Source organism: Carica papaya, chromosome 2, assembly GCF_054855325.1.
Source record: "Carica papaya isolate Zhongbai chromosome 2, ASM5485532v1, whole genome shotgun sequence".
NCBI classification, from domain to species: Eukaryota; Viridiplantae; Streptophyta; class Magnoliopsida; order Brassicales; family Caricaceae; genus Carica; species Carica papaya.
This window is the reverse complement of record NC_142310.1, coordinates 29368778-29384034: the sequence shown is the minus strand read 5'-3', so window position 1 is coordinate 29384034 and position 15257 is coordinate 29368778. Positions and strand designations below refer to the sequence as shown.

Here is a 15257-nt window from a genome sequence, read left to right as displayed (position 1 = left end):
TCTTTTTCTATCCCAAACAAAATCTCTTTTACCTTATGGTGTAGTGGTATGCTCAAAAGAGCAGAAAATGTTCTAGGGAGGGTATATTTTCTTCAGTTTGTGGCTCATTTGGTTGGAATTGGAACGCTTTCAAGTTATTTTTAACTGCATCACATGATTTGGATTATGACAAGTTTCTTCGCTTCACTTCGGGCTAGAGCCTACAACAATTTTGGAAGGATGCCTGAGTGCCTCTATCTATGTAGCATAGGGATTTGCTCTCTATTTTGTCCTAAAGATTTTTGTTTTATATATTTTTTATAGAAATAAATTATTATTAGATAGAGAAAGAAGAATACAGAGAATAGATATCCTCCCAAGAGAGAGAATAACAAAGGAGAGAAAGTTCAGTTACCTGTAAGAAAAGATAGCTAGCCAGTCCATATGAAACATTGCCAGAGATAATCTTTAAAATATTCATGTGCCTTAACCTAAAGAGACTCCGAGGAGGACAACTTTCTACTACCTTTTCTACTCTATTTTTGTATTACCTTTTACCATGTTTTTGGTTGTAGAATGCCTTATCCTTTCCTCTTTTATAGGTTCTCTTTTCTTCAACAGAAGTTCTTTTGTTAACGAAAAACTATAAAGGAGTACACATTGAAAAAAAATCTTAATTTACTAATGTGCAAATAGCATAACGTATTAGAAAACAAACTGGTTTTTTAAAAGATAAGTATGTAAGAAAACGATAGATTTTCAAATACGCATATAATAATATTGTAAAGATTAGTTTATGTATTTTTTTTTTGAAATAAAAGAGAAGTATATTGTTATAAATATAGGTACGAAAGGGGTATCACTCATATACAAAGTAATTACATATCAATCAAATGATCATTTATGTGTTTATTTTTTTTTATAAAAAGATTGATTTATGTTCTAAAATGACAATTTGAATGGTAGTTATATCATTTTTATTATTTAACTACCTATGCCATTAGGGGTACAAAGTACAAAAAAAGAAAAAAAAACCCACAATCCAATCCGGTTTTGAACAGGAGCCAAATGGTTTGTTTCCTTTCTTGTCGTGTTTCACCCACCCTCTGGTTAGGCTCAACTCACCAAATAACCTTATTACTGGTCCAAGACTGGACTAGTATTAATGGTATAGTCCTGTACCAATTTTTCTGCGTCTAAACTCCAGACGACAGCATTTGCCGCTTCTACTTTCAACCAAAATACCGATAATTCGGAGATACTAATTATTTCCATAATACCTTATGCCCCTTATGATGGAGGATAATGATAGTTTCCATGAAATACTCTGAGAAAATTTTATTAAGAACCAAAAATAGGTGTGTCTGTGATCTTAATGATTAAATTAATATTTCAATGCTTGTACATTAATCATATGAATAATATTCCAAACAACTAAGTTAGGTACTATTTATAGGTACCAAAATACAATTCTTTAAGTCTATCTAAATTTCTACTAAATAGGAAAATAAGCAGATTAATTAGAATAATATATCATAAGAATAATTAAATAAGATCCTAGCTAATTAGTCTATCATTATTTGATAGATAGTTCTTCCTTTTCCATAATTTTAAAAGAAGATTAATGTAAGCAAAACTAAGGAGCATATTCTTTTTCTCATTGCAGGATTTACAGAACTCAAAATCGGCATTTGAAAGAAGCCGCTTCAATTTAGTATGTTTAGTAAATATTTGTCTCCATTTAACTTTTTCTAATAAATTAAATATCTATTCAATTTCTTCTTCTAAAGGAACTTTTCTGTGTGTTTAAGGAATACAGGTAAGTGCACTGATGAATGTTGAATCCAAAAAGAAGTACGAGTTCCTGGAGTCTATAAGTGCAATTATGGATGCCCATCTGAGATACTTTAAGCTAGTATGTATTTTTTTTTCCTAAATTTTTCCTATGTACTAAGCTTCTACCTACTTTATGCGTGCAATGAACTAACTTAATCTCTTTAATATTTAGGGTTATGATTTATTGAGCCAAATGGAACCATTTATTCACCAGGTAAAACTTTGATGTCCTTATCATTTAGTAAGCATTACAATTGTTAAAGAATGTTGGACGTTCTAATAGCTTGGCAGGGAAGACATCGACTTCCCTTAGCCTTGATTATAGATGGTCCTGCAAAGCATCTTACTTTATATTATCTTTCTAGATTTGCGGATTACTAGAAGGGTAACTTAAATTTGTCACCTTATAATTACCCTTTAATCAACAATTAATTAGCCATTAATCACCTTTAGAAGACATTGACTTCCTGCCAACTCATCATATTTTTTCAAAAACCTAAAGGTCTCTTTTTATAAAAATTCAAGAATTACATTTTCTATTCTCCTATTTACCTTTTCTACTTATCTCTAATTTTTTTCCAATCCAAAAATACTTTTAACTTTTTTTATCAAATAAATTATTGTATAAACATTTCACAATAATTGAAGTTCGGATACTTTTTACTTAATTGACTGCTAGACTAATTAACACGTACTTGGTGAGGATATTTAAGTTTTTATTTTATTTGAATTCTCTATTCATAATTAAATTGTTTTGACATGAAAATATATTAATTTTCCCAAAGAAGGACATTATAACTTCCAATTTTGTTTCATTCCTATCCTTTCTATTATCTATATACATTGGTAACTAAAATAATTTCATAATTTCTATTAAGTTAGTATATATTTTTAAATTAAAATAGACGGTTGAGTATATGATAATCTAAATTGAATGTGTATTTTATTGAACATTATAGTTCTATGTATATAAGTTTTGTATATAGAAAAAGAAATAAACCATTAATTACATTAATTACATAGTATGTATTTTACCTTAATATTTAAAAAAAAGGAGTGTACTTTACCCTAATGCTTTTTAACCTACTTACATAACCTTTTCAACACTTTTCCTCAAACTGGGGAATAAATATTGCCTATCACAGCTTGACAATAATAATATAGAATGCTGGATTACTCATACTTTTAATGGGGACATTTACAAGCTGTGAGTTAGTTGGCATGTTTTGAGTTATATACTAAGCTATTGTTTAGCTTTTTTCTTTCTTTTTTTTTAATGAAATACATATCAACTTCAATATGTCTGGTTTTATTATGTTGACCATAGTGTGGACAATACTTATGGTCAATTTGTTGTTACAGGATTAGGCTCATGGGGCTATTAGTAATTTACATACCCCTTGAGCCATTGGTAAGAATTTTAATTCTGACTCGACCTTACAACTACAATTTCGTTTCTTATTTCTCTATGTAAGGAAGTTACCCTAAAGAAGGTATTGTAATCTGTGGTAAATCTTCTGTCCACCATTGACCCTGCTTAATATTAATTCATATTGGCTTCTAAGAGCAACTTATCACTCTTTCTGAACATGATTCCTTTCCCAAGTGACTCTTTTAATTAATATAACACTTTGTAGGCTTCTTGTAAGTGTACTTTTTAAAAATTGTTCATGAACTAACTTATAACACTAACTATATAGGCAATGTCGAGTCTTGTGTATGACAGGTATATCAGTCTCCTAATTAATCTCTGATTCATTTCTTTATTTATTGATTTATCCTCTTCTGCTAGTGCCAGCTTATGATTGAGACCCATAGGAGTACTAGCTGGTTACATGCTAATTTGCCAATACTCTTAACAAGTTATGAATGTATTTCTGCTGGGAGATGAAGATTTCTTATTTTGAACGAATGACTTCAATTCTCTGAAAATACTTCAACTTAACTAGTTCCTTGATTTTGAATTTTCTAACTAGGCATTGCTTGAACATCAATTTGTTTTTCTCATCATCTTCGGTTACAATAATGTTATTAACATATACTAGAAAAATGGTAGCTTCCCTTATATCAGAATACTTAATAAACATGATGTGGTCTCTTTGAGCTTCCTTCTATCCTAAGCTTGTCATCAACCTTGCAAATCTATCAATCATGCTTTAGGTGATTGCTTGAGTACATAAAGTATCTTCTTCAATTTAGAAACTTTATGTGACCCTACTCTTCTGTCAGGTCGTTGTGGGATCTCTATATAGATTTCTTCTTGTAGATCTTCATGTAGAAATGGATTCTTGTAAGGACATTAACGGTAAAAAAAAAAAGAGAAATAACAAAACGGATAAATTAGTCTTTTTATGTATCAATTAAATTTAGGGTTAGGGTTAATATTTATGTAATAATCTTCATCGCAACTGCCGTTGCATTACAATCAACTACTGATTTCGACTGGTGATTGGGGTGCTTTTAATAATTAAGAAAAAGAATAAGAATATTTCTCAGATTTCCCTCTTTGTTTCTCTTCTCTTTCTCTCTTCTTTATCTCTTCTCATTCGTTCTTTCTTAGATCAGATAATCGTGTCAAAAGCTTCTGACAAGGTGGTATCAGAACCAGAAAATCCCGAGCCGATCACTACGAAGGAGGTTGACATGAAACTCTCCATGTTCATGGATGAAACGTGATGGAAATTCATCTTGATCCTGTATCTGCTTCGTGGCAGATCCATCGACTGGACCAGAACACTTATTTCTGAGTAGAATTTAGAAAGGGTTTTAGAGAACTTTTGAATTCGAGGGCACTTGATGGTAAGCAGTTAATAATTTATGTGGCAGTAAGGTCGGTTTTACCCCAATATTTTCTGGGATGTGGTTTTGAAATAGAAACACTCTTAATAGTTGCAAGAATGAGATAATTCTTACGTTCTACCTCTCCATTTTATTGTGGGGTGTGGATACATGATCATTCATGAATAATCCCTTATTGGTGGAAAAAGGAGGAGATTGTGTGGTTAATAAAGTCTTTTGTGTCGTCAGTGCAAAATCGTTTTATGTGGGTTCCAAATTGAATTTTGTCATTTTGCGAAACCAGAGTATTATGTGGCTAATATCTGATTCGGATTTGAGTTAAAAAGTTTCGTAATCTTACTGCAATCATCAAAAAATAACACAAACTATCAAACTTAAAAAATATTGATAATGTAGGATGACCCCCAAACATCAGTATGATTAAAGAAAATGGAAGCATGCTTCTTTTATTGCTAATAGGAAATTATACACGTTTATATATGACTAATTTACATGTATTGCCATGTAAATTTCCATAATCAGAATTTTTAAATAACATAGAAAATATAACTTTTAAAATGGAAAATGATGGATGACTAAGTTTCTTGTGGTAGAGTCAAAACTTGCAATTAATGTCTGTGGAAATAGCAGAGAGATCCACTAGGTGTATCCAAGTATTACACTCTATTTTTAGCTTCAGAATGTCCAATCATAGTCCTTGAGTTCTAATCCTAAAAGTTATACTTAAAAGAAAAAAAATGTCACTTTATAATTCAAATATTATGATAATTTTGTGATTGACACAGTTTGTACATAGTTTAGGAACATGCAACACACTTAGAAGAACACTAGGGTTGGACTCAACTTGATTTTGCCATTTTTATTAATGGGGTTTAGAGAAGCATCAGTAATGACATTTTTTCTACTATTAGGCATGACACGTAAGTGTGAAAATATGGAAGTGTTGATCGTATAATTAGTGGCCCCTTGAATCCACTATCGATGAGTTTTCATATTGTCTATCGAGGCATTAGAACCCTTTGAGAAAGACAGTATACCTGTGGGTTTGTCTGCTTCACAGTCATTCTATCTCAACTTTGAATCCTTAAGTATTAGTAGTTTTGTCTTTCTCTTTTTGGTGGCCACATGAACCTATCTATAGGACTTTTGTGTAACCTCAGTCATTGCTTGAGGGTATTGGGCTTGTAATGGAGTTCCCAAGATTTATCTTTGGTGTGTTTGGGTTTCATGTGAAAAGTACACTAAAAATTATTCTTGTTGTCAGTACTAGGCTTGGAATTTCTTGTTTGACTTAGTTCATTTATCTATTGGCGTGACTTGAGACCTTTGGAGATTAGTGTTGAGCTATCAGTGGACTAGGTTTTTAACATGATCTTTCTTCTGCTCTCTTCTGCTGATACAGTATTAATTAATTAATATTTTTCCAATGCATAAGATTTGGACTCTTACTTGATCAAACTCCTGGTTAAGTCCTGCCAGAAACTAATAGGCTCGATCTTTATTAACAAATTAGTGGAGACCTTTCAACATGTTAGAGTATTCAGTGATTGGTCTTTTTTTTGGCTTCGTGGACCATGTCTTGATATCCAAGTTATAGATTTGGGCTGCATCTTTGATTTTAGAATAGGTACCTTTGGTTGAGCCCCATACTTCTTTGGCTGCAGGAACATAATTGTTTTACTAATATCTGGCAACAGAGAGTGGTAAAGCCACGTCATGATCATTGAGTCTTCCTCATCACGGGTCAAAAGCGTGATCCTCTATTTTTGATCCAGTGCCTAAGAAGTGGTTGAGTTGTCCATTTCCCTTGAGAGTGATATGAATTAATTGCAACCAACTCAAGTAGGTCTTCCAGGTGAAGCGATAAGTAGCCTGGATTGGCTAAAATTCGCTATTGTTTTGGGTAGGGTTTCCCATGTAGGAATTTGTTCCTGTACTTTAGGATGTAACCTCCGACATTTTTAGAGTTGTAGGCCAATTAAGGCCAAATAAAAGGTTATGGAAATGATGTTACCAGTAGGTAGAGCCATTTTGTGCCCTGAACAGAACCACCACTTGGAGCGGTTGAGAAGGATAGAACCTGGAAAGAACCTGGACAGAGATATGCATAGGAGAATTGGCTGCGGCTCGGTCTGCATGTGGCTAGCTCTGTGTGGCTGAGGAGGCTGGGTGCGTGGCTGTGACGAGGCTGGTTGGGCAGGGGCTGCAGGTGCAAGCTTGTGGTTCTAGCAGCTGGCGGCTGAGCGGTTCCTTCTGGCTGTTTCTGGCCGTGAGGTTATGGTGGTTAGGTCCGGCTACGAATGCTGGCTTGGAGTAGAGATGATTGGTCTATGGTGGCTGACGGCTAGAGAAGTGGTGTTTGTGTGTCCTGGACCGGACTGGATGCATACGCATGGCAAGGACAGGTGTGGTTTGACTGTGTGATTGCAGGTGAGAACTGCGGGAATGCAGGACTGGCATCGGTTGATCGCAAAGTTGATGGCAGTGGAGGCCGCAGGTGGTTGCAGGAGAGAGCCGCAGCTCATGGCTCAATTTTTTCTGGTTGCTGCCAGCAATGATGGCTGGCTTGACTCCTAATGGCCGGCGGCTGTGCTGGGCGGTGGCTGGACTAGGTGGCTGGCTATGAAGGCTGTTCTTCTCTCATTAGTGTTTTTCTTATTTTAAACTAGGATACTGATACCATATGAAGAATAGTTGAATATGTATTTTATTAAACATTATAGCTCTATACATAAAAATTTTCTAGAATAAAAAATAAAATAGACCATTAATTTTATTAATTATATAAGGTGTATTTTGCTCTAATGCCCTTTAAGTTAATTACATATTCTCTTTAACGGAAAGAAATATAAGAAAGTAGCATTATCACTAAATTTTTGGACATACTTCTCTGGCAGATATTAACATATGCTCAACAATCAAAAGAGCAGGCTAATATTGAGCAAGATAAGCTCGCAAAACGCATTCAAGAATTCAGGACCCAATCTGAGTTGGACAGTTTGCGTGCTTCTAGCAATATAGAACCTACAAACAATGATGGGATTTATATTGTTGGTATTAGCTCATACAAAAACATAGAAGCACTTATGCAGTCCACTACAGATGGAGAGGTAACTGTCTCTTGTAATTCATTTTTCAAGTTTTGCTTCCATATTTAAGTTACTTTTATCTTTCCTACATATGCTTGTAAGTAGTGGGGTGAGGACATGGCTTAGTTTTGCTGCCATTAAAGCAAAATCTTGAGATTCATTTTTGGTATGGATGGATATATTGTTGCACTTGACATCATTTTTTTTGACAATTTTAGTGTTTCAGTGAAATGGCTCCTATTTCTTAGGGAAAAGTTGAAGCTGCCAATTTTTTTTATATTCTTTGAGTGTTCTATAATTTGTGCATGGGTGGGTGCACATGCATGTTTGGTGTGTGTGCATTACTCTCTGAATATAATTTCTGTTGTTGTTCTATAACATTTTATTTTAAGTTTCATCTTCATTCTGGTATTTGTATTTGTATAATATCTTCTTAGCTTTCATATTTTCAACCTTTTGTTATGTAGATTCAAATTATCAAACAAGGATACCTCTTAAAACGTTCCTCAAGTACCAGGGGAGATTGGAAAAGGAGGTTTTTTGTACTCAACAGTCAGGGAACTTTATATTATTACCGAAACAAGGGTGCAAAACCGACAGTATGTTCTTCTGCCTTAGTAACAGTCTATGATTTGTTCAACAAAATTCTATCAAGTATATGTACCTTGCTTCTTTCTGGCTAACTTATGGTTTTAGATTATGTTGGGATTTTTTTGTGTGGAATTTATTTAGAAATATAGATGTATTTTAATTGGTATCCTTTGCAAAATATTGAAAATTGACACCTCATGCAATTCTAAGTTTTTTTTTTTAAATAAAAATAATATCTATTCACAAGCACCTAGGGAGTGCAAACCGCTAAAATTTTGCGTTGTTTATCCAGATTCTTGATCATGTAAATAACCTTTTAAACAAATATTTGTGCTACGTGGCTTACCCCTGAACTAATAATAAGATGGAGTTCAAATACAATCATAAAATCCGCAAGAATTTTATTTCAAAAAATGAAAGCAATATGGAAATGTGAGCACTTTTTTTTTTTGTTTTAAAAGTTTGAAGTATCAATGCAATATGATGTGATGCGTGCCAATTTTTTGGTTTTACAAACTAAATTTGTACTTGAAGATTCTTGGAGCTGAATCGACATTGTAGTAGCTGGATAAACTTGGAAATGGATTTGGAATTTACTGATGTTTTTATTTAATTTTTTCCTTTTTTGTTCCCATGTGGATATATGTAACGCATTCTTTTTTTTCCATCATTTCAGTTTTACTAGAAATGGGTTTCAGTCTCTGTATAACCATGATAAACTCTTGATTTCCTTGATGTTCTTTTCCGTAGGGCTCTCACCACCATTATACTGGCTCTGCTGAACACAATAGTGGTGTCTTTGGTAGATTCCGGTCAAGACACCAAAGGTCAGGGTCACTTAATGATGAAACACTTGGATGCCATACTGTTGATCTTCGTATGTCAACAATAAAAATGGATGCTGAGGATACAGATCTTCGGCTATGCTTCAGAATAATCTCTCCACAGAAAGCTTACACATTGCAGGTGAATAGTTAATTGGGTTTAATTACATTGTGCTCCGGGATCCTTTAACCTTTTCATGGTGCATGTCATCCCTCATCTAGATTAGAGCTTGATCAAGGATCTGAATGATACTTCTAAGGTGATAACCAATTTATTTGTTTGTTGTTTCCAGCAAGGTGTTAATTTATGTTTACTTTTTCATTTTGGAGCATGTTTTGCTTTGCTTAGATTTTGGTCAAGGGAGCTTATAACCTCTATAAGAGCTTAAAAAATTGGATGATGTATTCGTTAATTAATGTAGAGAATATAAGTTTGTTGATAAGCTCTGACAAAGATGTTCTTTTACGAAGATAGTAGTTTTTATTTTAGTAGTAGTTTTTATTTTAGAGAGTTTCTATGTTCTCTTAAATAAAATGCTCAGCAAGTCAATGTTTAAATTACTTTGGACTAATATTTCTTATAAAATCGCATTTTGCAAATAAATTAACAACTTGTCTATAAAATAAATTAACAGCTTTTATGCTACTAAGATAGCTTATAGCTTATAAACTCCTATGTTTAAGCACCAAACACTTCCTTAATAAGCCTGAAGTGGAAAACTTTTGCAATGTGTTGGAAATGGTGTGACTATATGGGAACAAATTGAGCTTTGAAGCATAACAGAAAGTACCAAAATCAAAACAGAATGTAATGAAAGGGATACCCAACAGATGCAGATTATATTGTAAGTAAGATGAGAAAGAAACAGATTATTTGCTATCATGCCCTTCAGGTGGAAGTATGAGAATGAGCTTAGTACATGCAAGCCCCTAAACATTGGCAAGCCCGAAAGATGTGTATGATCATAGGAGGGGTGAGGTTTCCGTGGTTCAAACCCAGGATTTCTACTTAGATACCATGTAAATATTGGTTGGTTACTATTAGTTAGATGACTAATTGTTTCAAAACTCTAAACTGACTGAGAAAGAAGGATTAATTTTATTGTTTATACTCTTAATAGCCTGTTTTGGTTAATGCTTATTCAATGCATGAATTCCTATCTTCTTCGTGTACTAAATTACTAATCATAATCAGTAGAATTGCATTGTAACTTTTATGTTTGAACCACCTTCACCCCCCCCCCCCCCCCCCGGTCCTCCTCCTCCTCGACTTCGACTTCCTTAAGAGTAGATTTTTATTGTCTACTTCTCTAGTAATTAAGTGAAGAGAAAGGTAACTGAGGAGGAATTGAAGCAAATTAGTTAACGGAGTCAACGAAAAGCTTGGAATATTTTCTTCTGTTCTTCTCAAAAAGGAAAAAAGCTTGCACTATATCTTAATAGTTCTGCAGTATTGTTTTCTTTTTAGAAAAAGAAATCCGATGTCAGACTATATGTATTGACTAACATTGTGAATCTGTCAGATAAAATATATTATATGGTCCATGTAATGGTTCCTAAAGGTTCCAACTTGCTAATGAATATAACTATCTTAACCTACCACGCAAGGGGGAAGAATACCTTTTTTTACGTGTGTTTTAAGTAACCAATCACGAGGTAGCTTTAGAGGTGATGTTGGGAAGACTACTCAATATTATGAGGTGGATAATGTTAAACTATAAGCTGTCCTACAGCAAAACCAGTTATTGATAGCATTTCCTTCTGCAGTTTGAGCAGCCAAAAGCCTTCTAAGAATTGGTCTGTTAAGGTTGGTCTAGAGAGGATCTTGATAGGTGAACTTTTTCTAGAGAACATCTTGATAACTGACTTTTACACCCATAAAAGTGACCTTATCAGGAAAAAGGAGGAAGGGAATGCATGTACACTCTGTATGGACAATGCAGAAACTATCAATCAGGTCTTATTCGTCCATGGATGTGGAATCTTTTGGACGTTGCTTTTTCTTTTGTTGGAGTCTGGTGAGTAGTTGTGGGATCTATTGGTAAAAGAGCTTTGTGTATGGAAGGTGTTTTTAGTTTCAGAGGACACAAGAAAAGCAATTAAATTGATGCCTTTTAACTGATTGTCGCTTCTGGAAGGAGAGAAATAGAAGAGTGCACATGTTGTACTTAACTCCGTTTCAGATGGATAATGCACCTGCTCTTCTCCTTTCCTTTGATAAGATAGAGGTGTCAATGAGGAAATCTAGTAGAAGTTGTCTTGCTCTTGGTAATAATTTTGTTTATGCAAAACATTGTTTTGTTCTATGTAAGTATCTATTGTTCTATGTAAAACATTCTTCTGTTTAATGGAAGTCATCTTGCTTTTGGTAATAATTTTATTTGTTGAGAACATCTTTCTGTTCTATGTAAAATATCTATTGTTCATTAAAAAAAATTATATAACTGAAATATTTTGAAAACGATCTTGTTTTTTCACCTGGTTCATGCAGGCTGAAAATGGAGCAGATAGGATGGACTGGGTAAACAAAATTACTGGAGTGATCACGACACTTTTCAATTCCCATTTCCTGAAACAGGTTTTCTGCTTCCTGGCTTTGTATTTCATATTGCACCCTGTTAAAAATGTGGATTGCAAGTGTTGACATTTCAACTAACAAGTATCTTTTCAGCCACATGCCGGAGCAAAGCATCTGGAGAAAAGTGATTCTGGTTGTGGGGTTTCTGATGTTCTTTCACTAGATAGACTCAACAATGATGCAAGAATTAGTGCTGAGGACTCTGTTTGTGTGATGCTCAGAGAAATTCCTGGAAATGATCTATGTGCAGAGTGCAGTGCTCCGGAACCGGATTGGGCATCTCTTAATCTTGGCATTTTGTTGTGCATTGAGTGCTCTGGTGTTCACAGAAATCTTGGTGTTCATATATCAAAGGTGCACTGTTTGGATGAACTAATTTATTATCTAAATTTGATTATCTTCTATGCATTATTAATTGTTGGTTTCATGCTGATACAGCGCTTGCATGACAAGATATTGATTTTTTTATTACAAAATGTGAAATACAAACTCTAAAGCTTTCTATAGAAAAAGCCTGATCTTTGTCTGGGAGAAGCCATATATTAGTGATGCACCAAGAGGACACAAGCAAAGTACAAAAATATTTACAAATCTCTCAAAGACAGAATCCAATAAATCTACAATATCAAAACCTATCTTGAATGAACTTGCCTTTTATCCCGAACATCAGCGAAAGAAGAAGATACATTATCAAAAGCTTTCCCATCCTCTCCTTCCTAGGAATTAGGGAGATAATCTTCTTGGACTTAAGCTATAGAATACCATCTCAAGCCCAAATTTCTTTCTTTATATCATTTTTTTTGTAAAAGAAGAAATATTATTAAGGGAGAAAAAGAAAAGGGGTACGATCGAGGAGAATAAGATATCCTCCTCAAAATTGTCATGAAAATGTAATGCATACATAACAAAAAACTAGCTCCTAAATATATAAGCTTCCTAATTTCGATGCAGGTCAATGGTACTAATGGTAGAATAATGTCCATGGGCCTTAACCCACGATGTATCTTCTTTCTTGATATCATCACACATTACTCAAGAGAGATTAAGAAGAGAGAGGACTCAGTACCAAAATTTTCTTGTCTTGCAACAAGAAGAGGTAATTGGGGTTTCCCACCTGTTGACAATGATTTTATGTCTTTTGCCAGGCATATCCAAGGCAAGTATCCTCTCTCACATAGCTTCTCCCCAAGAAAAAAGAAAAAAAACAGCATGAGGAGAAGCTTTTGTCTCTACACTTGTTTCGATGCAAATTGTCCAAAATCTGATCCAAAAGATTGTGATAGTAGGACTTTACTAAGAATATCTTACTTATACTTATTATCCAAATGGGGAAGTGTTGACTGGATTATTCTGTTGCCAAATTTGTTAAAATAGTTTTTCTTATATAATCATTCACATAATGATGTAATTAATTAGAATAAATTAGAATCCTTACTATAATGTTAATTTCCTTACCTGTAAATAGAAATTTTATATAAATATTTCAGTTGTAACAACATAAGTTGTATGACAAAATAAAGTTAATATTTTTTCTTCAAAATTTATATGGTATCAGAGTTAGAATAGGGTTATTTTAGGATTTTAATTTCAGAAAATTTTCAAATCCTAAGATAACATAGTAGAATAAGTTGGTACCCACTTACCTACATTTACCCTGATCATTATTTATGATGGTGTCGTAGACTCGCACCCATCCTACCTCCGACTCTGCCTGAACATTGCAATGGGGAAGAATTTGGTCTTGTCACACGTGATTCCACCCGAATCGTGCCTTTCCAGACCTACCTATACACGGCTGCTGCGCATCCTGTCGATTGAGCTTCTGTCGTGCACGGAGACGACCTTCCATGCGCCGATTCACTTCGATATGCATGGATCTGGCTTTGTCGCACGCGATTCGGACCAAATCGCGATCCACCTTCACGTGGCTGCCACATCTCCCGCCGACTGAGCTTTCGCTGCATCTCGCCGCGCACGGAGCTGCTCCGATCTGGTCCATCCATGCGTTGAGCCGAGTTGCCTTCTGTTGCCGCATCTACCACCGCTACCTTACTAGATATACCTGTTTTCAATGATTTTCTTTGGGCTTGTAGCATTTTTTTGGCTTCTATTGGTGCTAGTCAGAGAGTCTATTCTATCTCGTTGAGATTATCTATTGGATATTATTTTTCCTTGTCTATAATTATTTTAAGCGATGACAGAAATAAGAAAATTAGTTGTTCCTAGTTTGGATAATCTTTCATCAACTAGTAGAGCTTTTTCAAATAAGAAGATTCAAAGCCTGAAACCTCTCCTATAAGGTATTGGTGAATGAAAATTAGTAAAATCAGGTATTACTCATCTCCCTGTTATCTCCAATTCTAATTTTTGGATTATAGATTTTTGAACTAACAGACACATGGCAAGTTCTTTTAAAAACTTTCGAACTTATTTTTCTTATACTAAAGGATAAAATGTCCGTATAGTAGATGGATCATACACCCCTGTATCTGGAATAAGTTTCATTAATTGTATTTTCACTATTACTCTATCTTTATTCTTTCATGTGTTTAGTTTTCCTAACAGTTTTTTATCAATTACTGTACTTGCTGGAGATATTTACTGCAAAATTAAATTTTTTTCTAATTATTAAATCATTTAGGTTCTTCAAATAAGGAAGATGATTGACACTAGTAGACTGCATGACTTATATATCTTGTATAGAAATCAAAGTATAATTGAGAATCAAGTTGCCTACAAGAATACGAATTTTAATTAGGAAATTTTACAATTGCATTAATTGGGATATCATTTTTTCTATACTTAAAAAAAAATTATATCTCAATTTGTTTAAAAGAACTTTCATGAATATTTTATTTTGTGATGCATGTGAACTAGTTAAATATAAAAGAAGTTTCTATCATGTGAGTAACCATAAAAGTTATACTCTGTTTATAACTATTCACTCTGATGTTTGAGGGTCTACTCAGAATAACTCTTTATTTGGTTATAAATGATTTGTTATTTTTATTAACTATTGTACTAGATTAACATAAATTTACCCGTTGAAAACAAAAAGTGATGTGTTCTCATATTTTCAGTCATTTCATAAAATAATATGTACACAATTCGATACCAAAGTTAAATTTTAAGAACAGAAAACGGTACAGAATATATGGATGGTGAATTTCGTGCCTACTTGGAGTGTAATCGGATAATCCATCAGACGAGTTGTGCCTACATTAGTGAATAAAATAGTAATGTTGAAAGGAAAAACAATCAAATACTGGAGGTAATTCAGTCTCTTATGTTCTCCATGAATCTACCGAAAAATTATTGAGGAGATGCAGTTTTTTTAGCCACCTATCTTATTAATAGAATACATTTGATAACTCTTGATTTTAAAAGTTTTTTGGAGGTATTGCAAGGAAGAAATACCTATAAGATTGTTTTTTATTTGCAAACTTTCCCTTGTATTTTTTCATCTTCAAATTCAAAAAAAAATTTTTTATATATTTTTTTCTCTTAAAGTCTCAATAAAAGAAGACATTTTTGACATCAAACTGTTGTATGTTTCAATCA

The 15257-nt window shown here is 33.7% G+C and overlaps 1 protein-coding gene across 2 annotated transcripts in view; it reads left to right on the top strand.

The window, feature by feature from the left end:
• Positions 1-15257, top strand: part of LOC110823637 (ADP-ribosylation factor GTPase-activating protein AGD4-like) — a 54327-nt gene that overhangs the window by 15201 nt on the left and 23869 nt on the right. The window contains exons 8-16 of one of the 2 annotated variants that reach the window (XM_088213947.1): positions 1646-1693; positions 1799-1894; positions 1988-2029; positions 7512-7724; positions 8171-8302; positions 9045-9260; positions 11610-11696; positions 11790-12050; positions 12648-12792. In XM_088213947.1, the coding sequence (XP_088070073.1) occupies positions 1646-1693; positions 1799-1894; positions 1988-2029; positions 7512-7724; positions 8171-8302; positions 9045-9260; positions 11610-11696; positions 11790-12050; positions 12648-12792 (1240 nt within the window). The remainder of the gene's footprint in view (positions 1-1645; positions 1694-1798; positions 1895-1987; positions 2030-7511; positions 7725-8170; positions 8303-9044; positions 9261-11609; positions 11697-11789; positions 12051-12647; positions 12793-15257) is intronic. The other variant, XM_088213946.1, reaches the window with a different exon arrangement.